This window comes from Nansenia antarctica, assembly GCF_963989245.1.
Source record: "Nansenia antarctica genome assembly, chromosome: 6".
NCBI lineage: Eukaryota > Metazoa > Chordata > Actinopteri > Argentiniformes > Microstomatidae > Nansenia > Nansenia antarctica.
The window spans coordinates 65,920,929-65,944,698 of NC_137676.1; the positions used below are offsets into that span (position 1 = coordinate 65,920,929).

At 45.1% G+C, this 23,770-nt stretch overlaps 1 protein-coding gene across 2 annotated transcripts; it reads right to left on the reverse strand.

The window, feature by feature from the left end:
* Positions 1-2,492: 2,492 nt before the first annotated feature.
* Positions 2,493-23,752, reverse strand: elf2b (E74-like factor 2b (ets domain transcription factor)). Of its 2 annotated transcripts, XM_080535229.1 has the most exons (10): positions 23,497-23,752; positions 17,437-17,609; positions 15,383-15,632; positions 9,430-9,537; positions 9,140-9,319; positions 7,865-7,951; positions 7,446-7,638; positions 5,612-5,992; positions 4,578-4,755; positions 2,493-4,425 (listed from the first exon to the last, which is right to left on the reverse strand). In XM_080535229.1, the coding sequence occupies exons 2-10, from the start codon at positions 17,509-17,511 to the stop codon at positions 3,856-3,858; spliced, it is 2,022 nt and encodes a 673-aa protein (XP_080391355.1). In that variant the 5' UTR covers positions 17,512-17,609; positions 23,497-23,752; the 3' UTR covers positions 2,493-3,855. The 2 variants fall into 2 exon arrangements, with proteins under 2 accessions (XP_080391355.1, XP_080391356.1); XM_080535230.1 differs by lacking the exons at positions 15,383-15,632; positions 17,437-17,609; positions 23,497-23,752 and adding an exon at positions 12,457-12,521.
* Positions 23,753-23,770: the final 18 nt, after the last annotated feature.

Sequence of the window (23,770 nt, forward strand, 5' to 3'; positions counted from 1 at the left end):
TTCTCTGTCATTTATGAGAGAACTGGCCATTTCTGTAACAAGGGCGCCCTCCTGTGGACTAAAAGTACAACTACCTTCTTTGACACTTCACTCGGTACAATCCCAATGATGAACTATTATGCTGTTGTATCATATAAAACCAAGGACAGGCCACAATCAAACGACGACCCAGCCACAGACAGCAAGGATGCCGGTCTCCCCAGCCACAAGGACAGGTCAACAGCTGATGCACCACAAGACGGGAACCTCAAGGAGAAGGCCTCTCCCATCCTCACAGCGCTGGACCCTGTCTCTGCTGTTCAACTCGCAGAGGCGTCAGTTCCAGCGACTCCAAACCCCCCACTCACAAACCCCCAGGCCTCTACCCCTCTTTGGGGTACTCCACCTGCCCCCTTCACAACCCTCCATGACACGCCACCTCGCCCCTACCCTAGCCCCCTCTGGGCACCACCCTTCCACTTCCCCCTCCCCTCAAGCCCCGTGCTTTCATCCCCCTCAGAGGGGACGAATGCACAGGTCTCTACATTCATCTCATCCTGTCTCCTCAAACTAGCTACCCCCCCCAATTTGACTTCCCCCCCGCACACCCAAACCCCCCCCATCCCTCCCCGCCCCCATCAAAGAAAACCCAGAACACTTTCTCATCCACCAAGGACACGGTCCTCCAGCAAGAGCCTGAGAAAAGCACCTCTGCTATTCCTACACGGATTACTACTAGACAAAACAATTACAACTATTTCTCAGCACATCCTGTATGTAAAATCAAGGCTAATAACTGTTGCCTGTAATACCACTGTGTATCCAAACTGATGCAAAGTTCATGCAGCTGAAATGAGCTCTTTTTAATGTCAGGGCTTTGAATGACCTGATAACCAAGAATAATCTAGATTGTATATTCTTAGTTGAGACATGGTTAACCAATACTGAAGGTTTAGCAACCATAATAGAAACTTGCCCCCCAAACTATAATTTTCAGCAGTCAATTAGACAAAACAAGAAAGGAGGAGGGATTGCAGCTATTTATTCAGCTAAACTTGTTTTCAAGGACATTGACCTGGGTGAAGTCACATCATTCGAATATCATGCTCTTGAGCTCAAAGCAGAAATATCAGTCCTTATCATTACAGTTTATCGGCCACCAAGATGCCCATTATCAGCATTCCTGCAAGAATTTTCAAAACTAATCTCAATTGCTGTCACTAGTGTTGGATCTAATGGGGTTTTCTAAAGCATATATTCTCATGTCATTCACTCTTAGCTTCATCATTAGCTTAACATTTTGTATTTTATAGTTACTAGGCTTATGTCTAAGTTTGTTCCAAGTTCATTTAACATTTGATGTTACAACTAATCTTTTTATTTTCTAGATAATCATCCGTCATACCTCCCTTTCACCTCAAGTCATATACCAACTCTTCTGGTCAAGTGTGCTCGATCAACTGACCATTTATTACTGTGATGGCAACCTACTCCTCCTGAACCCAACCCAGTCCACTGTTTTTCCTCCTCCTGCCCTTTGTTCTGTGGTTCTGTGCCACAGAACCACAGAACAAAACTAACTAAAATCTAAAACATAATTTAACAAAAACCAAAAATAATTATTTCTTACTTGTTTGGTGAAGGCAACAACTTCAACTTCACAAGGCCAGTGTAGGGGCTGATTAATTGATTGGTGATGAGTCAGCTGGGCTCCAACAAAGGCTGTTTGGATGGGTGTGGGGTTATGAGGGCTGTGTGTGTATTAGGACATATATATGTTGTTGTATATGTATATTTTGACATACTGTACTCTTCCAGCCTCTGATCTTTGCTCTTGGGGTACTCAGTCAACCTTGGGATCCAGAGAAATCCGTTATCGTAACAGCACAGTCACTGTTAAATACTGACGTGTCCCAATAGTCTGTCCTCTGCTCCCTGCATCCTCCCTCACTACTTTCTAAAAACACATTGGTGAATATTTAAGGTTCCCCCCATAGATATTCTCCTCTAACCGCGCCAGTATATCAATCTACACTTTCAACACTGTTTACAAATAACAGGGAGTTCACCGCTTCGCTTTGTGTCCTCAAGAGGGCATCGCTGCTCCAGTGTTCCATCCGAAGCTCAGACGACCCTCCCTCTTCGAGAACACCTTCAGACATTGAGTCATCCAGCAGGAGCCTGTGATAACATTTTTAAATACTTTTTTTTGTCAACTGAGAACCTACTTTCCTTTAGTTTTAGGCACAGGTTGGTAGATACGAATACATCAATACATTGCAACTCAATTACATTCTATACCTACTAACAATATTCTTTCACATGGTTAAATCTAATTAATTATGATAAGAAAGTAGTGCCATGCTATCCTCAAGTTTGTCCACCATTATCTTTAAAACACCACATACTACCCTTTTTAACTGCTTCTGCTATCAGGCTTGCTTTTGCATTCAAGTCTCTGCGAAGCTTCGTGGATAATAGGACAAAACAACACACTTGTTTCAAATGTTTTTATATTTCAGTAAAACCTACTTGAATACACTTTGAAACAAGAGTACAACAAAATAGAATATACTTCAAATGTTGAATATACAAACTAGTTCAGTCTGAACGCGAGCATCTTTCTCCCTCTTTCAAATACTAAAAAGCAAAATGCAAAGGAACTGTAGGTGGCAGAGCCACAACTGTGGTGAAAATACCCACGCCGCCAAGTGACCTTTAGTTTCCCCAATCTACCAGAAAGAAATTAGACCCAAAATGGCAGATCCAGGCACCCCAATCAGTAACGATGGGTAGGCCCCGAATTTTTTACCTGACTATGTGACATGCCCAGGAAAAACATAGATCTATGGCCAAAAGCCTACTAGGACAAACCCATATAGAGCCTGACCTGGGCTGGAAAATATAATACAAATATGTGTTGCCATATCTTTAATAACACTGTGCTTGGTACAAGGTATCAAAAGGAAACAAAAATAGCGCAACACAAAAAGCTAGATAAGCTTATTTTATAAACAATGAAAAAAAATAGATCAAATTAGTCTAAGGCTGTTTAGTTTTTTTTATTTCATTATTATTATTCCGTAAACTGTATAATAGATATATACATAGTCCCTTTGTCCTCATCGTTTCCCTTCTAAGAGCTTTTCCTAAAACAGCCCTTGTTCATTCCAAAACCTTTCTTGTGTGCACAGGACCCGCGTAGCACCGGAGACCGCCATAGATTTGCACAGTGATAGTCGAACAAATTGCTGGTTTTTCCGTCGCCACAACGCAAAAGGAACGGCAAAAGAAAGTTCTATACAAAATGTAACAAAGCGCATTTTTTCTTTTCCCCCCCCACGTCTCTTTCCCTTGCCAGTTCACATTTGGTTGTTTCTAATTAGCCTTTTTTCTTCTTCTGTAGTGTAGTTTCGTATTGTCTGTTTGAGTTTCAGCTTGTGTCTGCGTTTAACAAACATGTAGTGATTAAAATTGGTCCCTTTTCTGGAGGAGTCTTTTTTCAAAGTCTTTTCATGTTCCTATGTTGGAGGGGGGGGAAGGGGTTTGTAAAGTACGTATGTTTCTTCTGGAAGAATAGGAACTGTGGCTCAAGACCCCATGTCAGTCAAGAAAGGGTCTTGGGTGGCGGTAGGGGTGATTTTGGGGTAAAAATAGAGCTTGCCGAGTCTTTTAAAGTCTCTCAGACTGTTGTCGGTTATAAAAAGAATTTGTATCTGGGCAAAACTGTACAAGCTAGCCCCCCCCTCTACCAAGGGACAGCAGACAGAGGGGTGAAACCAGTATGAGGTGAAATGGGTTGGCTGGTATGGGTACGACGGTGTGAGGGGGGGTGGTTAGGTTTGGGTGTGTCCGTAAAGTGATTCCTCTTTGCTTTCAACACTCCGGCTCCTCTGATTTGACAAAAGTAGGGGAACCCTCGTCCGATTGGACGACGAACGAGACTATCTCCACCTCCTGATTCGGACTGCCCCCCCCCGTCTCCGCCTGGACACGAACGGTCTGGACCGGGACCACCTGGACCGCCGCCACCGCCTGCTGCTCCCCCCCCTTGCCTCCCCTGACCACCACATCCGTACTCCTGATGATGCCGCTGACGATGCGAGGCGCCGCCGCCAGCGTCGTCTGATTGGCCGCCGTCACGGTGACCACCGCCCCGCCACTTCCTGACTGCGAGACCAGTTGCTGCGTGTGTTGGGTGGGCAACGCCAGTCTCATGACCTGAGTCCCCGGGGCCATGGAGACGGGCGTGAGAGCCCGGACGGTCAGGGGGCTGCCCAGCAGGCTGATGCCCGTCGCAGAGCCCCCGAAGCCGTGCTTGGACTGCATCTGGCACTGGGCGAACTGGTGGGCGGGGATGGTGATGATCTTGGCGAGCTGGACCGTGATCTTGTCTCCGTTCTCGGCCGTGGCGGGCACCATGGTGGGAATGGTCTGGATCATCACCTGAGATGAGAGAGAGAGACAGCGATGGTAGCCATGGTCAGAAACAGTTCTAATCAAGTCAGAAGAAGTTAACAGGAACAGGTCAGTAACACTGATTCTAGTTCTGTGACGAATTTTTCGACGTATTAACTAACCAACTGTTGTTAACACACCTTCTGCTGTGAGTTGACATTGCCCGTTGCCGTGCCGATAGGTGACGCACTGGTGAGGAGGGTGGTGTGTGTTTGGGTTCCCGCCGTGCCTGGCGCCTGTTGCATGGCAAGCGTGGCGATCTTCTGGCCCAACGACGTCGTCATGACCACCGGGACCTGCATAGCGACTCGCACCGTCCTTGGAGAAGAAAACCAGAACCGTGTCAGCGCCAGCCAATGTGAATACAGACTTCTTGCACCCCTAATAAAGTTTGAGGTAGTTAATATACTTCTGTCTGCCTCTCTCTGGGTTTTTCCTGGCTCAAAAAGGGGCTTATGTGGGGGGGCGGAGTCACGGTTACTACAGGGTATCCAGGGGCATTGTTTTTGCAGACAGCTGTTAAATGGTCAATTCTGGTGGCTTGAAATGACTGCTGGACCTGAATCAAGGATGTTTGGTTGACAAAGTAGGTAGGAATACACTCAATACACAGGGATGTGGTGGTCCTCCAACTGGTTATACATCCCTGCTATAGAATTACTAAACCTGAATTATAAGCCTTAACGTATCAACAACAACAACAAATAAGTTAAAAAGTAGTGGCTGGTCTATTCTTCCCAGCTCGTTAGTTAAAGCTAAATTAAAAATCAACATTTTCCATTTTATTACCTATGTTGATCAATCAATAAATCCCATAAAATATTACAATCCTCATGCCCATCCCTGTCCCTCATTTGGTCAAGACAACTGTTCCTCTGCTACCTCTCTCTGGCTGTCCCCCATAGAGCCTGTGTGTTGTCCTGCTGCTTAGCCCCAATGTGCTGCTAACTTATGTGCCATTAATGTGCTGCTAACTTCAGTGACTTAATTGTGCCACATTCAAAACCTCTTTTGGGGCAATTTTATGAACTTCCTGTAGGCAGGCAGAATGAAAATGTTATGGACAGCCCAAAGATTGTCTATGCAAGAAGAAGCCTACTCCCTGTCAGTTTGTAACCCAGCAAAGGTCTTTAACATAATAAGCAGGTGATTTCTGTGTGTGTGTGTCTCTCACCGTGGTCCAGTTGCCGTAGGGATGATGGCCGTGTGAGTAGCCGTTTGGGTTCCGTCCTGCGCCGTGGAAACGGTCACTATCCTCGGCACCGCCCCCCCTCCTCCGATCACTGCCCTGTTGCCCTTGACAACGGGGGCATGGACCACAGTTCTCGTCCCGCCCCTTAGAATGCCCGGCATCTTCGACAGTTCCGCCGCGTGGATTATCGTCTCGGACGAGGGCGGGACTCTCTCGTAGGAATTCTCTGAGCCAATCAGATCGTCCGAGCCGGGGTCGGCCTTGTCATCGTCGATGATGACGATGTTCTTGGGCATCTCTTTAAACTGATAGACCAATCGCTGGCCTTCCACCTTGGCCAGGATCCCTCGTTGGTAGTAGTACCTGTAGAGGGAGAGGGGGGGGGAATAGAGAACTAAATTAATTAATTAAAGAACTAGTAATTATTACTAGTTGTACTGCTAATTGTATGCTGTCTTATTTGTCCAAAAAAATAATCTTGAATTATCCCTATTGCCTTATTGTCTTGTGCTGCAACAACGAATCGATGAAATAGATCAAAATCGATAATGACATTCGTTGGCGACGAATTCCATTATCGATTCGTCGGGTCTTGTTCCATAACAAACCTACTTCCTGTTGACGCACGCCACGCTGTCTTGCGGAGCCGGCGCGGCGGCTACATTTAAATGCTATTCGCATTCTATGCCTTCAGCACCGGAGTATGCTCATAGTCACTTGTATTAGTAAGGAGATGCACTTGTGAGTTCTGGCGAAGCGTCAGCTAAATGACTGTAATGTAATGCGATAGCCAGTGAGTGTTTGCTCGCATTCATGAATTCAATATTGCATGACAAGTGTATTTAGCTAGCTGGCTAACGTCAGTGGTAGAGCAGAGGTGATAAGCTAAAGGCTAGCTAGTGGTAGCCTACCAAGCTACCCGTGAGTTAGAGTGAGGCACTGACTGTAGCCTAGCCTATTGTATGGAGTGAGAGGACACATTGCATTGTTTTGGAGCATATCTGTTATATAAAAACATTAGTGTCTTGTCTGTAGCCTATATTGCACTTTGGGTCCTTTGCATTAAGCAAAGTTATTACCTAAAACAATGCATGTATTGAGCTAGAGTTCAATTACTTTATTGAAACAATCTACCGCCATAGTCCATGGCCTGTTGTTAAACCTATTTTGATGTAGCAAAGCCTTTTTTATTTATATTATTTATTATTAATACTTATTCATTTTGCACATGTATATGTATAGACCTGGCTGATTTAGAAAACATAAAATAAAATTTGCAAAAGAAATCTGTTTTTTCATTTGTATCCGATTAATCGAAAAAATAATCGGCAGATTAATCGATTATCAAAATAATCCTTAGTTGCAGCCCTAGCTGCAATGTCAGGAACCGAAGCCTAAGAATGTTTATCTCTTACATTTGTGTAATGTGACGTAACAATAAACTTAAAACTTGAGAATGTTAAATCTCAGATACTCAATCTGGGTCTTGGAGAGATTTAACTAATCAACTGATCTTCACAAAAGGTGATTGCTGAGTCAGGTGCATCAGTGCTGAGCTGGGTTCAAACCCCTGGTAGTGAATGTGGCTCTGGAGAAAACATATGTACATCAAGTGCTTGGAGACAGAAGTTGCCCTCTTTAAAGCAAAACTATTGGAGCATGTACCCATGTAGCTCATACCCCCTTCACATGCAACAAACCCAACCCAATCCCAACCCAATGTCTCTGCCACAGACACCCACACACACACCCACAAACACCCACACACGCGCACACTCACACACACACGCGCACACCCACACACACCAGCCCTCACCTGAGGGCCCTGCCCATGGTCTCGTAGTTCATGTCAGGCTTGTTCTTGTGCTTGCCCCACAGCTTGGACACGGCCTTGGAGTCCACCAGCTTGAAGATGCCCTTCTCCCTCTGGGTCCACTTGATGTACCTGGGACAGGTGTTCTTGTCCTGGAGAAGGTCCAGAAGGAACTCCCACAGGTAGGTGGTGCTGCCTGCTAACACAGAGACAAGTGTGTGTGTGTTATTTACCATAGAGCTGAAGTCTAATCTATCACGTTTAAAAGGGAAACAGTAGGGTTTTGTAAGCAGTGGGAGATATATGTTTACTGATGTTTTTTTTATTCATCATGTTAAGTGAAATAACTTTGTTTGTTCTGAAGGATAGCTAGATGCTATTAAATATTGACCTGTGTGTGTGTGTGTGTGTGTGTGCCATACCTTTCCCTTCTCTAGGTTTCTTCTTTATCCCCAGATCAGGAGAACCATTGGACACAGCCGGCTGGTGCGTCTTTGGCTTCCTCGCCGCTGCAGTGGAAGAGACAAAAAGACAATCAGAATCAAATCAACTTTGACCCCCAAATTACCAAAAAGCTGAAAATCATCCGAGCCTTCAGTAGACATGGGAATTGTGTGGGTTGTGGTTTTTAGTCGTGTACAAACAGGATGTAATTTACTTCGATAGGCCTATTGCCCTATTGTCTGCAAAATTGTCTGAATACTGCTAATTGTATCCTGTCTTATTTGTCAGTCACTAATGTCCTGTACTATTTAGTGTTGTTCCGATACCATTTTTTGATCCCGATACCGATACCGATACCTGACCGTGCAGTACTTGCCGATACCGAGTACCGATCCGATACCACGGCGTTTGAAAAAACAAAACAAAAAAACATGTTTTTTGAGCCGCATACTCACCTCGATGTAAAATTATTGCTAACACTTAGTCTGGCACTGCTCAAAACCTTTGTAAAACAGGAAAAAATACCAACAGAGAGTGAATACTATAGAACTTTTTTTTATTGTCTACCTGGTATGGTGACAAGAAAATCAACCCCTTATAAAACCTGAAATGTGGCTCTCACAGATGCCAATCAGTGCAATATCCATTTAAGATATAAAACAGTCGTAGTAGTAGTGCAACAGCAAGTGAACATTTACAAACAAAATAACTTTAGTACTTAAAAAAAAAAAAAAAACGGATTTTTTTTTTGTTAGTACTCGCCGATACCGATACCAGCATTTTTGTGCGTATCGGTGGCCATGCCGATACTAGTATCGGTATCGGAACAACACTAGTACTATTGTCACTTTTTTGAATCTTGAATTATGCCCATTGCCTTTTTGTGTTGTGCTGCAATGTCAGAAACCGAAGCCTACGAATGTTACTCTCTTACACTTGTGTAATGTGATGTAACAGTCAACTTGAAACTCCCATGCTTGAATCGAGCAGAATGCAGTTAATCTAATCTACCAGTAGATGGTGCTCTTTGTCTGGTGGTCCAACTGCAACATACATTGTTATAAACCCATCTATTGCACTGAGATGCATATAAGAGGCAAGACATTACTCATTAGCTCCCTCAGTCAGAGGCCAATCAAGTATTATCTGGTATTTATCACTTTTACAAAGGCCTTTTAACGCACAGTGCTGATCATACTTCAAGTTGTTTACATTCAATAATATGAGTATTATGGGATGCTACTCTGACGAACCTTTCTTCTTTTTGACAGGCTCATAGTCGGGCTCTGGCTCGGGGTCCTCGATGAAGGTGACCTCCATGGAGTCCTCGCAGTCCTCTGTGGACACCTCCACCACTGTCTCCGTCATGACGTCGGGCCGCATGGCGGCGTGGATGAAGTCTGGCGTGGTCGCATACGTAGGTATGAACGCATCTGAGGAGGGCAGGGGTTCGCTTAGAGAGTGTGCGAGCGTGTGTGCGAGCGAGGCATGGGCTGCAGTGTACTCTGATCTTAGATGGATGGTGTGTGTGTGTGTGTCTTACCTGGGCTGCGGTCTCCTCTGTACGGTGAGTCCATGTGTAGCAGAGCCTCCGCAGCCTCGATGGTCTTGTCTGAGCAGTGGATACTGGTACCATGGACAGACGCCTCCACTGAAACACACACACACACACACACACGAATACATGAATACAGATGCCACACTTTGAACACTATAAAGTAAGACATTCTATTATGTTGAAATAGATTAATATCCGTTTAATGTTTTGATGACTTTCTGTAAGTATTGTTTACTTTTGCCTGTGAACTCACAAGACGGGCGTTGAAGACACTTCAGTGAATCATGTACCTTACTAACACTTCAAACAAGAAGTAAGAAAAAGCTCATCCCATCCCCTCCATTGACCTAAAGGGAAAAGGGATCCCTCAAGGTAGATAAGATGCTAAGTAGGATCCAGTACCCAACCCTTAACCCTACCCATTTAAAATCTCAACTTCATTAGGGGGATGTCAGAGCAGGCCATCGCAAGCAAGCGGCAACGTTTGTACAAAAAGGGCTTTACAAATAAAACGTTGTTATTATTATTATTATCCCACTTAGCACTTACCATCCCTCAGTGGCCCTTTGACTGGTGGGTGGCATTCTGACTCAATAGCGCCCCCTAGCAACCTCTCTGGTTCTAGTCAACCTGACATCCCTCAGTGGCCCTTTGACTGGTGGATGGCATTCTGACTCAATAGCGCCCCCTAGCAACCTCTCTGGTTCTAGTCAACCTGACTGATTTAGGATCAGCTCAAAATACCCCAATCCTATTCTTAACCAAGACGACCCTGGCACAGTTATAAGGATCAAATGGTCTATCCCTCTTAATCCTGGCTGTGTCTCAAAAGTCTTAAATGCCTCCTCCCCTCATCTCCTTCACTTCATGAATAGTCAGAGGTTTTTTTCCCCATTCACGAGGAGGAAAAACTCAAGAGCCTAGGCTATGGGATTCAACTAGAGCCGAGAGTTTTTCCTGGTCAGCTTATGTGGCCACGAAAAGAAACAAAAACAGGCCCTTGTCATGACTACGAATTCGCAAAGATTGACGGCAGACATGTGTGGCAGAAACCTGTCCAGTCCTTTCACCTGTCAATGGCAGTTAAGGGAAGGAGGCGAGGAAACTAGACCATTTTAGTGCGGGGGTATGCAGCCCGTCTGTGGGGGTTCAGAGAAGAGACCCAGGGCACCTGTTGTTGTCCATCAGGAGTCAGGATCATGATCAGGTTGCCTTCTACCCTGCCCTTGTTTGGCTATCTGAGGCAGACACAGGGAAGAGGGGCTATCTTTAGGCCAACCCTCATTCAGACCCTAACCCCCCCTTCACACTCTCACACACGCTCACACCCCTTCACACTCTCACAACTACCATGACAGGCCAGAGTGGGTACCACTACAGCCACCTCATAGGCTGAGCTGCCCTTGAAACCAGGCAGGAACACTGAAATAATCCAATGAAATGCTGTCCATGGCAGTCGAGGGCGCTTTGACATATGAATTGCACAACGATCCTCTATTAAATGCTTAGGTTTAGCCGTAACATTTCAGTTTCTGTATAGTCTAAATCGTTTTTTTAATCCATTGCATTGGGAAGTAGTTAGCCAGAGTTTGGTTGTTTAGGTAGATCTGAACTCCAATATGCCATTGAGTCATTTATAGATATAAAAGACAACAATTGTTTACACATGTTCCAAAACATTACTTTTATATGCATCCAAATAATAATGTTTTTTATCATACATTATCCACAAGGCAGAAAGAAAAAGCTGGTACTATTTAACCGTGTCAAGACTAGCAAGTCCGACAAAAAGTAGTGCTGTCCCCTATGACTTCCGTATTTACACTCTCTCATCCTTTCCCTCCAGTTCTCTTCGAAGACGCACTCAGATCTCCCTGTCACTCAATCCCCGCCCCGAATACCACTGGCTACCTCACCGCTCAAGACCCGCCCATCTCAGTACGCTTATTCGCTCAAGGAGGGCCTTCAAACACCTCGCTGAGGCCATTGGACAAACCGTCCTGTCAATCAAACAAACACCCGCCTAGAGGAACAAGAACGCTTCCGCCATCAAATTGCCCACAAATACTTGGAAAAATATGATTTTTTTTCAAACAGAAAATATCGAATTTCTCGTCAGTCACGGAATGTAACGACATGTATCTTAAACAGAACTCAAATGAGACAATATTTGTATTTGCTGATCGCTCTCGAGAAAAGACAAAACCAATATCATTGTTAGGGCACTGGTTGCAGCCACTCTCACTTCACGGACTAATCGCCATGGCTCTCCTGTGCTCATATAACGGGACTGGTCTGACTGTTAGAAAACCAGACATGGACAAAATAAACACACCGTTAATGCACAATTAACCATCACACATCCAATTTTGCCAATCTTCGACATAAGTAGCGATGTATACGGTAGCATGTTATTCAACATGGTAAAAACATATATATTTATTTTTTGTTGTATTTCAATATGTGGGAAATAATACCACCACAGCTAATGGCAAATGTAAATAAATGACAAATAGTGTTCAAATCATACAACGAAATTACATGACTTGTGTCACGGTATTATTGTTAAATAAAAGTGGAAAAAATAAATCCACACACATGCCCTTCCGACTCAGACAGCGTGGCAAAGACGTAGGAAAGACAACACATCTTCTACACTTCCTGGTTCCTCAGCGGCTAACCCGTCTGGCCGAATAACCCGTTATTATCATAAACACGGATGCCAAAACGCTCTAACCCGTTATGCACTCGCCTCTTCGTGCAGATCGCAGTCTAATCTTGCAGTGTGCATCGCCAAACGGTACACCAAAGTATTTTAAGAAAGGGTGAAGAAAATCGGGAGAGCCGCGCCATGCAGGTTTGCTAGCCAAGGTGATCACTTCCTGATTTGCCCTCCATTACTTCACCAAACTACTTAACGCGATCGGGGCGCAGCGGTCGCCAAAAAAACCTCACAGATCTATCTAACTATCTCTACCAGAGTGAGTTTGTGTATAAATCCCGTTACGTTACCCGCTCGGATGAGCAGATCGAGTTGGTTCGCGGGTCCCTCATGCAGTAGTGAAGTCGCCATGTTCTTCCCTGGGCTGCAGATTCACATTGACTTTACACTGAAATGCATCAGGCTAGCCACAATCTGAGATCACTCCGCCGCCCACAGGAAATCTCTTCAAATTCAGCCAAACCACACAACAACCCCGCTTGCTGGAGGTATCGTTCCGCGCCGAAACAGGAAATCCTCCGCTCTTACGAGCTCTGACGTCAACAGAACGTGACGTCAACAGGAAGAAGATCGTCTCGACCGGTCAAAACAACACGAGCGATGTTCGTGTCTCTGTTAATGCAGATTCATGCGAATGACAGACATCTTAATTAAGTTGCGTGTATTTTAGGGAATTGTGTGGCACACCAATGTATTAAAACCACAATCAAAACAACACAACCGATCGATAAAAATGATATTATTACATGAAAGTAAACAAGACATTCCCAAACAGTCCGAACGCCAATGTATTAAAAAAACCACAATCAAAACAACCGATCGATCAAATTGATATTATTGCATGAAAGTAAACAAAACGAAAGCCACACTACGATGAGACCCAAGCACTGAGCCGTGGATCAAGCAGATCATCCACTTTGAGGGGCTAATTTTACTGATTCCAACACCTTGCTAGGCTTTGACTTGTAGTGCATTCACATAACAAACAACATAGACTAGGAGTTGATTCCAAAAGATAACATGAATAAAATCAGTGTAGTAGACTGGAAAAGTAACTAAAGTAGGCCTACGTTTTTCAGATTGTGTTCCCTCTCTCTCAGACACAGTCTAAATACCTACTTTAGGAGGACTTGCATTGTGACAATGTAATAGACTATTCTTCCTTGGTTATTTGTGAATTCATAAGTCTATACCGTTTGTTACACAAACAACTTGTCTTTCCACATCTCTAAAGTGTGTGGTGGGATTTGATGTCAACATACAATGGGGAAAATAAGTATTCAACACATCAGGAATTTTTAATTCAACATATTTCCCTTGCAGATATTCACATGAAATTTAAACCACAGCTAAAGAAATTGTAACATTACAATCCATAAAAACGCTATGTGCAATAAAGTGGAATGACACAGGAAAAGAGTATTGAACACAGTAAGAAAAAGCACTAGACCAGTTTAAGTTCTCCTACCTGTGCTAATTAGAATCAACTGGGTTAGTGCATGTTGGTGAGTAAGTACTACCACTCTTTGAAAAAGGCTTTCCCGCTTCTGAATGTAAGTAAACAAATCAAGGCAAAAAGCTCTCCCAAGACCGTGGCAACAAGATTGTTGAGCAGCATAGTAATGGCGCTGGTTACAGACAGATATCTTGACATGTTCTACATGTTCCTATAAGCACCATTGGGGCCATTATCCGCAAGTGGAAGGAACATCACTCAACCATCTACCGGCCACACACAGGATCTCCTTGCAAGATTTCTGACCTCTCAGTCAGAAAGTTAGTCAGAAGAGTAGCCAAGGACCACTCGAGCAAAGCTCCAGAAAGACTTCAAAGCAGCGGGTACAGTTGTACAAAGAAATCAATAGGCACTCCACCGCCACAGTCTCCATTCGCAATCACCCCAGAAGACATGCTACAGAACACAAGCCTGTAGATTACTGGAAGAATGTAGCCTGTCAGACAAGACAAACATTGGCAACAATATGATGCACCATGTTTTGAGGAGAAATGGCTCTGCATATATAAAAAAATACCATACCTACAGTTCAGAGGTGGAAGCATCATGGTATGGGGCTGTTTCTCTTCACATGGTACTGGTGGAATCCAAATTATCGAAAGGAAGATGAATGGTGCCATGTAACAGAACATTCTTGAGAAGAATCTCTTGCCTCCACCAGGAAGATGAGGATGAGACATAGGTGGACAATGATCCAGAGGTTCAAAAGGAAGAATATAAAGGTGTTGGACTGGCCTACTCAAACTTAAATCCAATAGAACATTTGTTGAAGGAACTGAAGATCAAGATTCACCAGCGGCCCCCCCGGAATCTTCCAGATTTAAAGACTGGGTTGAAGAATAGGCCAAAATCCAACCTGATCACTGTGAGACATTAGTTTTTTCGTACAGGAAGCGTCTCGAGGCTGTCATTGGAAACAACGGCTTCTCCACCAAGTGTAAAATACATTTCGGTTAGCGTGTTCAATACTTCTTTCCTGTGTCATTCCCCTTTATTGAACATAACTTTTTACTGTGTAGTTGTATTGAGTTAATACCAATGTCTGGTCTAAATTTCAAGTAAATAGCTGCAATGGAAATATGTTGAATAAAAAAAATGTGTTGGTGTGTTGAATACTTACTTCCCACTGTACCTGCCAGTCTGATGATGCTATTACAGATCACACTCAGATTGCATTGAAAACAGTTTATAAAGGGTTTCTAAACAAGCTTGTAACTGACAGTCAATTTGACATACTACTAAATAACCACTAGAGGGCAGCGTGTACTAGCGTATGGCTGAGTGTCTGTGTATAATGTACTTCCAGTACTTAAATGTGGACAAACCCCTGCATTTCCTATCTAGAGAGACAATGGGTATGTGCAAGAGAATAGGCGAAATAGTAAACACTAACACAAGAATATGTGGAGGGCTCATATCTTTTTGACATCGCTTCTCTTCAGGCAAACCATTGGGTTCTTACTTTTCTCAATTGGTGTGTCTATACCACGTGTGTGCCATATATTGTGCACCTGTGTGCGTGGAGCTGTCACCTATCCTTATACTATGACCACGTCAACCTGTGTTTGGGTGTCTCCTCACCTGTCTCTGTCAGAGTTCATCCACCTGGATCTGTTTTGCCCTGCCTAAAGCACTGCTCCGTGTCGGTTCATCTGTTTACATTACTGTGTGTGTGTGTGTGTATCTGCCTGCAGTCTCACCTATTTCCACCACCTCCGTCTCCACCTCCTGCTCGTCACCCACGTCCTCCTCCATCAGGTAGGTCTCGTCGTCGTACACCAACACCTGGGCGGCGAAGCACTGCTCCAGCCGGGCACCTCTGCTAGGTACCTCCTCCACGATCACAGCCTGGTACTCCCCCCCCTCCTCCTCTGCCTCCACCTCCTCCACCTCCACCTCACACTCCCCCTCGGCCTCACACTCATACTCCACCTCACACTCTTCGTATTCCTGGAGAACAGGGGGAGGAAGCAAGAGGCAAAAAGAGGACGATAGAAGGAGAGAAAGGAAGAGGGAAAGAGAGAGAGAGAGAGGGGGGGGGAGGGAGAAGGAGAAGGAGAATAGCCCCATTAAGACAACCGGTTAACCTTACACCAAACACTTTCCTGTGTGAACATCCTAGGGAAGCCATTCTATGCGAGCCATTTGGAGCATGGTCCCAATCCCAATTCTCTTTTTAGTACTCAGAAAGTAAAGGACACAAGGTAAGGAAGCAACTGGATACGAGTGTTGGAACACAGCCCAATACCCAGTCCTTTTCTACTTGTTCAGAAAGGACAAGCCATTGAGGAGACAAGCGAATCTCAAAAGTATTTAATCAATTCCTCTTCAGCCCCTCTCCTCGCTTCCTTCTCAAAATAACCCATTGGAGGAGCCTCAGACCGTCTCCTCCGATGAGTTTGAGAAGATAAGGCAGTAGTGATGCTCCGATCTGATCGGCGCCGATCGGTATCGGCCGATATGGCCTTGATCGGTTTTGATCGGAGTTCTCAAAACGGCCGATCAAACATGACCGATCAGTTTACAAAATGGCGTCGCCAGTCTGGAAATATTACACAGTGTCGGAAAGAGACAACAAATATGCCGTTTGTAATGTCTGCTCAAAAGAAATACCTTGCGGAGGAACGCACGCAAGGTCTTTCAATACCACGAATATCATACGGCATTTGCTGCGTTCGTCGATTCGCTCAGAGAGCGCCGAAGCGCACACTGGGCTCGACGTCATAAAGGGACCGAGTGCTTTGATTGGACGAGAGGCGTTCCACGAGTGCTGGTCAGAGTTCCAGCGCGACTTCACGAGCGTAGTGTAGGTAGTGTTCACCGACGTCATGTGACCCCGCGAGCAGGAAGTCACTTGGCCCATAGCAACAACAACTATTAGCGCGTGAGTTTTAGGTCTTCCTCTGTGCACCTTGCACAAGTGTAGATAGCGAGCGACTTTTCAGCAGCAGGACATATTTTAGATGATAAGAGGAACAGGCTGAGTGCCAAAAACGCTGAGATGCTTGTATTTCTCAAGGCTAATCTGCCAGTGATGCTGCTTAATCAGAAGTAAGGTTTGAGTCTGAAATCTCCTTAGGTGCAATGTTTTGTTTTTTTGTTTTATTGATTATTGCTGACTTGCTGTCTTATCTCCTCCTAAATATGACTTGAAACTGACTGACTTGAAACAGTATTTTATATTTGGCTATAGCCTGTTTATGTTGCAGTTTAGTTTGGGTATGTTTATTGTTCCTCAGGAAAGCTACAGTTACAGTATAAGCTCCAAGTTCTCTAAGAGCCCCTAGTTCCTCTCATTCGAGTGGAATGTTGCACATTTGATGTGACAGTGTACATTTTATTTATTATGATTTTTATTTTCACATTTTATTTGTTTTTCCTGAAGTAAGCTACAGGTGGTTGTGAATTCAATAAAACAGATGGTCATCAATTCATGATACTTTCTCATCTCCTAATTTCATTTAAATACTTAATATACAATGTCAATGGTGTTAAGAATAATTTAAAACATAAATAATGCTACACAATAAATAGAATGCTTCAATTGCCATTTTCGACGCTGTGATCGGTGATCGGTGATATCGGATCGGCAGATCACTGATTCCAGTGATCGGTGATCGGCACCAAAAACCCTGATCGGAGCATCTCTATAAGGCAGGATAGCAGACACAATGAGGCAAAAGAAAATACTTTTTGAGATTTGGCCAAGGAACTGGGTGTGAATGTGTTGGAATGCAGCCTCATCCTCTCTTACCTGTTGAGGGTCTTCCACTGCTGTGACATACTCCACCACCGCTCCTCCGCTGTCAACGAGCACCACTGAGGTCATGTCGCATGCCCCTCCACCACAGAATCACTGCCAGCCCCCCTCACTCTGGCGCCTCTGGGTGGTGGCCTCCGGTACTTCAGCCAGCCAAGTCCAGAGTACTGGAAAAGACGGAAAAGTTTTATTTAACCTTTTTAGCCGGATGGTGTCTACCTCAAAAGCAATTTGTATTTTTCAGTAACAACCTGGTTAAGTGATGATACACGACGATGATTGTGACAGACTGCACGACATCTGTCTACTGAGAGAAGTGCATTTCAGATAAACGGAAACAAACGAGACTAACCCAACATCTCTTCATCGCTCCAACACACACACACACACATACGCACATATACCACCTAAGCTGTCCAATGTGCAAAAAATGTGCACACTCACTCCCATCCGAGCCACTAAACCATCCCCAGCCCTCCACCTAAGGCGAGTCCCAGGCTTCAGTGAGGCCTACTCCCAACCCCATTCCATCTCCTGGCTCTGGCTTGCAGGACGTTCCTGTCTATTGAGAGGGGAAGTGAGAACCAAAACAGGAAGTTGACTCAGATACCCTCCCCCCTGTCGAATCACAGAGTGTCCAACAGAAACGCTTGTTTGCTGACACCATGGCAACAGTTGGCGAGGGCCACAGGGCCTTGGTTTACCACTCCTGTGCACTCTGGGGAGGAACGATCGGTCTCCAGATAAAGGAAGAATGGACACACACACACACAAATCTTTACTTGCTCTCCAACACACACACACACACACACGCAGCGCACACACACGCACACGCACGCGCAGGCACACGCATGCACAGTAAGGGTCGGGACAAGCCTTCATTGTTGAGGACGCAAAACAAACAGTGTAGTTCCTTCCTTTTTTATGTAACACTGCCCTGTCTAGGACACAAACCAAGCTAGGCCTATACCATTGCAAACATGCTCATCCACATACTGCTTCCTTACATTGTCAGTCAGTCAGTCAGTGTGCCAGTCAGTCAGTCAGCCAGTCAGTCAGTCAGCCAGTCAGTGTGTCAGTCAGTCAGTCAGCCAGTCAGTCAGCCAGCCAGTCAGTCAGTCAGTGTGACAGTCAGCCAGCCATTCAGCCAGTCACACCCACACACCCACACACCCTTTGTATTATGTGCCCTTGGCACTTGATATTTAAAAAAAAAGGGTGTGTGTGTGTGGGCCCTAGGGGTTGGTGAAATGGAGTTAATTTGGAATTGAGCAACACAGTGCATTCTGCCAGCCATTTCCTCACATGGGAAATACATGCAGAAAGAAAGAAGATTCGACTGACTAAAAGTCATAAGCGCTGCATAATTGACGAGACGGGCTGGTGTGGCGTTCCATGCACCGTAGGGCCGCAGGCCTGGAACCAGTGCTAATGGAAATCCTCTCCTCAATAATTCAACGGAGAGCAGACTGATCTGGAAACAGCGACGGACCGCCTCAGTCTGAGACAGACGAACTCTGCTCAAGACCGCTGGCCAGTCTGAGTCTGTGTGTGTGTGTGTGTGTGTGTGTGTGTGTGTGTGTGTGTGTGTGTGTCGGTCAGGACACCTGGCCCTTCTCTGTAGCCTGGTGCCACACTAGTGTGTGCCATCTAGTGGGCGTGGTCACACAGCACATAGACTAGACAGGGCCTGTTCTCCAAGGAACGTTGCATGCCTGCTGTGTGTGCGTGCGCATGTGCGTAGCCTCAAGTCCTTGAAGGCTGCATTCTCTGCAGAGTTTCCATTTCAGTTGGACATTTGGTCGATGGAAAACGTTGGCACTAAGCTGATCACCGTGGATGAGCTAACTTCATTAGAAGGATGCAAATTGTGAATGGAAAGCCAGTCGTTGAAGATGACTCTCTGTCTCTCCCCTATCTTTCTATGCCCTTTCCGATCATGGAGCCTAATAAAAGTTGCCACACCAAGGAAAAAGCATACAAGAGTTAAGCTGCGGTGCAAACCCAAACAGTCTTGCAGGGAGACGCTTTAGCTGAGTGAAGGTTGAGTGCAAGAAGACGGCAAGAAGAAGGCTTTCCTTTGCTTTTGTGTTGTAATTTATTGATACATCAACACTTTAGGCCGGCCTTAAACTGAGATTTCGAAGCAAGTCACCTGAACTCATTTAAGAAAACATAAATGGTACTAAATGGACTGCACTTAGCCTATATAGCGCCTTATTCCGAAGGGCTTCACAACGGCCTCTCATTCACACACACATTCACACACCAATGGCGGCAAGCTACCATGCAAGGCGCCAGCCCACTCAAAATGAGCTGCAAAAAGTCAATGAACACACCTTGGTCTGGCTCATGTTCTATATTCAGGTTAGTGTACACTACTGCTTGTTTGCACAAGACCTATTGCCCTTCTTCTGTACATATCATACTGTACTTATATCATAACTCATATCATATTGATATGCACACTCAGGACTTCAAAGCTTTGCACTACTGCTTGTTTGCACACTGCTGCGTGATTGCACAAGAGTCAAGACCTATTGCCCTTGTCTGTACATACGATACTGTACATTCTAACTGTCCTATTGACACTCATGTCATATATATTCGCTTTTTAATATTCATTTATCCTACTTGTTTACTCACTGTAATACCTCATACTGTAATACCATGCACTGTCTACATATCATGTCATTTGCACTGGGACACTATTTGTACTATCTGGTTAGATGCTAAACTACGTTTCGTTGTCCCAGTACTTGTATTCTGTGAAATGATAATGAAGTTGAATCGAATCTAATCTAATCATCTGATATTGCTGCACCATATTATTGCTAACTGCACCATGCTAACTGACTATGGGCTGGATGTGGTTGTCTCAATAGTTGCCACCTGTTCTTCTCACGTCTGATCAAGACCCATTTGACTCTCTTACACTTGTGTAATGTGACGAAACAATCAACTTAAAACTCAAGGTCCAACGACACTGATACACTTTTTAACTACTGAGGCATCGAAACTAAACGAGTGTGCAGTGTTTTGTTTGTCCATGACGTCTGTGAAAGTTACACACACAGACCTGTGTATTCACCTTCACTACCTTGAAACGCATTAGCCTATCTTAAAACACACAAGACTCTCAAACAAGTCGTCAAACGCCTCTCAAATGAGTCCTCAAACAATCAAACGAGTATTACAGGACTAGCCAGGGTGCAGGCTGTAGGCTGCCATGTCACAATAGAAAGGAGGGAGCACAGAGATAACACAACTGCCAAGAAGTCAATAGAAGCTAAATCGCTAAACTGACAAACACTTTTATCCCAGAAAATCCCCGAAAATAACAGTAGGCTACTCATACCATTCAAGAAGTCAAATGAGATTAAAGACTGTGTCCACTGTCCATAAAGCAGTTATCCCAATTTAGCTCACTGTTACCGGTACCAAATGTAGTGAGACTAAAGCCAGGCTACCTGATGAAACAGTCCTCAATCACTTACCAAGGAGGAACAAGCACAGAGCATAACTCTATTCCCAGCCCAGGGTGGGTGAGTCATTGGATCTCATGACCACTCGGAATCCTGCATTCATCCAGAACGTCGTCCAATATTCCAAAAGGACTCCCAACACACCCAACCGTAGCCAGTCCACCACTCTGCCACAAAAAAGCATCTATCTGTGGCATAAATCAAGGAGCTTCCACTTTATCTGTCTTTATCTGAACATGGTAGAGGAGGAGAGGGGTGGGCAGGAGGATTGAAGAGAGAGGGAGAAATGTGGTCTTGCTGCATAGCAGGACCATTTTGAGTGCATCTCTCCATCTGTTCCCTTTCTCTCCCATTTTCTATCTCACCGGCTCTCTTTTCCATCCCTCTCTCTCTCTCTCTCTCTCTCTCTCTCTCTCTCCCTCCCGCACTCTCTCTCTCTGTCTGTCTGTCTGTCTGCTCCATGCAGTGGAAGGAGCCTCTCAGGGGCGACTCAGCACTTTGAGTTCGAGCCCTGCCCCCAGATCACATGACGAGGGTGGAACACACACACACACACACACACACACACACACACTGTCACACACACACCGTCACATGATCCTGCAACAACAGTGCTTTTGTTCAGATTGCTGTTGCTAACGATACAACGCCCTGCCTTGTGCCCTGCCCCCTCAAACTCAAATACACACACACACACACACACCAATACACACACACAAATGCACACCCACCCACACACACACACACACAAACACACACACACACAAACACACAAATGCACACCCACCCACACACACACACACACACACACAGACATTCAGTGAAGACACACTAATAAAAGATGACCTCAGACATACTCTCACTCTCAATAAAGACGATGACCACAAACACCCACAGAAAATCACCCTCATTCCTTCCCACACTCGACACTAAACCAAGTAACTCGCCTGTCAGCAAGTCAGGTACTTTGGTGAAAAATGGTCTGTGTTCTAGTGTAGAAACGAGTGTATTATATCCACACTAGGCTATATTCCAGTACAAAGTGAGCTAAGATTCCCAGCTCACTTCATACATAGCAGAGATGTCTCCTAAATGATTAGCTAAGCTTCATCTTCATGGGGCGAGACCGGTCTTATTAAGAGGAGCATGGACAGCATTAGAATAGGCTAATACGTTAATAATATGTTAATAATACATTAAGTCAAGCTACTTTTCAGTCTTCTGGTGTCTTCTCTGCAATGGACGAGCAGGTGCCTGCTACACCTCTGTGGGATTTAGATCCCTGCTCATGTACCTGAGGTGCAGCTTTCTACAGCCTAGCCGCCTCCACCCAGGAAACCTCGTCTGTGTGAGAGTGTGTCTGTCTGTCTGTGTGTGTGTGTGTGTGTGTGTGTGTGTGTGTGTGTCTGTCTGTGTATGTACTCTGTCTACGAGGACACACACACTCTCTCTCTCAAAACAGTCCCACTGTTTCACAAGCGAACCCAACACTCCCTGTGTGTGCCTTTATTGATCTCCCCCCCCTCCCCGCGCCCCCCTCCCCCTCTCCCGTCGCCATGGTAACCCCGACCTGGCTGCCACACACAGACCTGGCTGCCTGCCTTTGCCCAAAAAAAAAAGTCTGCTTCAAGGACGAATGCTGAACGTTTCCAACTGGACGTTCAAGCACCATATAAGCCTCGGCACCACAGACGTTCAATGTCCAACAGCCCCCCACGCAGACGTAAAGACAGACGGTTTGCGTGTCAGTCCAATGTTGTGTAGCCTTCTCTAGTCTCCCTCTTTAGGAGTTTCCAATCTTTGGGGTGCTTTTCCTTTCGGTGGAACATGGGCTGTTCATGAGAAAGAAATGTCACCCCGTTAACACCTTAACATTAACCCAAAACAGATACACCTGCTGTTGTGAGGAGGGGGGGGGGGGGTCACCTGTTCTTCTCACACCTGGGAGAGAGGGGGGGGGGGAGAAGAATGCTTGAGCAGTCCACCCATCATGACAATCTCATGTAGACCTTACCTGCTCTCCAATGACTGTCACTTCATAGCTACTTTCTGGAATGGCCACTACTAGCAACCTGGTTTAGGACCCTGGTTTGAATGCACACATTGCAAGGTGCCTCCAAGGAGTTGCTATGGGGTTGCTGTGTGTTAGATGGGTATGAGAGGGGGTCCACGGTGGTCCACGTGTAGGCTGGATGAAAACATGTCACTCAACAACAACACATGTAGCAATGGCAAGGTTGGCATAGCTTCCTTGGCAAAACTGACGTATAATAAGGTCTAGGACTTAGGTAGTGAAATGATCCACCCCTACATGCAGGTAGCTGGCTTTTGACAGTTTGTTTGCATTGATCACCAGTTTGACTTCTGCCTTTTTGGGTGAGGAGGACAGCTAATTCTGACCATCATAATATTGTAGGTCCCCTGTCTGTCTGTTGATGAATGGCTAGCTCGTTAGCCATCTAATACATTACGTATGCTTTCGTTTTCGTTACAACGAACAACTTGTTGTAGCCAAACCAGCTTCTGCAAAGCACAATAAAGCCTAGCTAGATGGTGAGATCTTCCTTACCTTTGAGTTGATGCGAGGACCGGCCAAAAGGAACAGCACACAATGGTAGTGTCAGTTAGCTATTTTGCTAATAATAATAATAATAAGCTCCAGCTCCAGCAGCCACTCCGACCTCTCCAAGCAGCGAGCTAACGTCAAAGGTAGCCAACGCTTAGCTAGCTCTCCGTGTGTGAGATGCCATCATCTTGCCTCATGATTGCTGTTAAAAATAACAAAGATTTCGTTTCTTTCTAGTTGGTAGGCCTATTAAGACACGTTGCTATGATTTACAGGA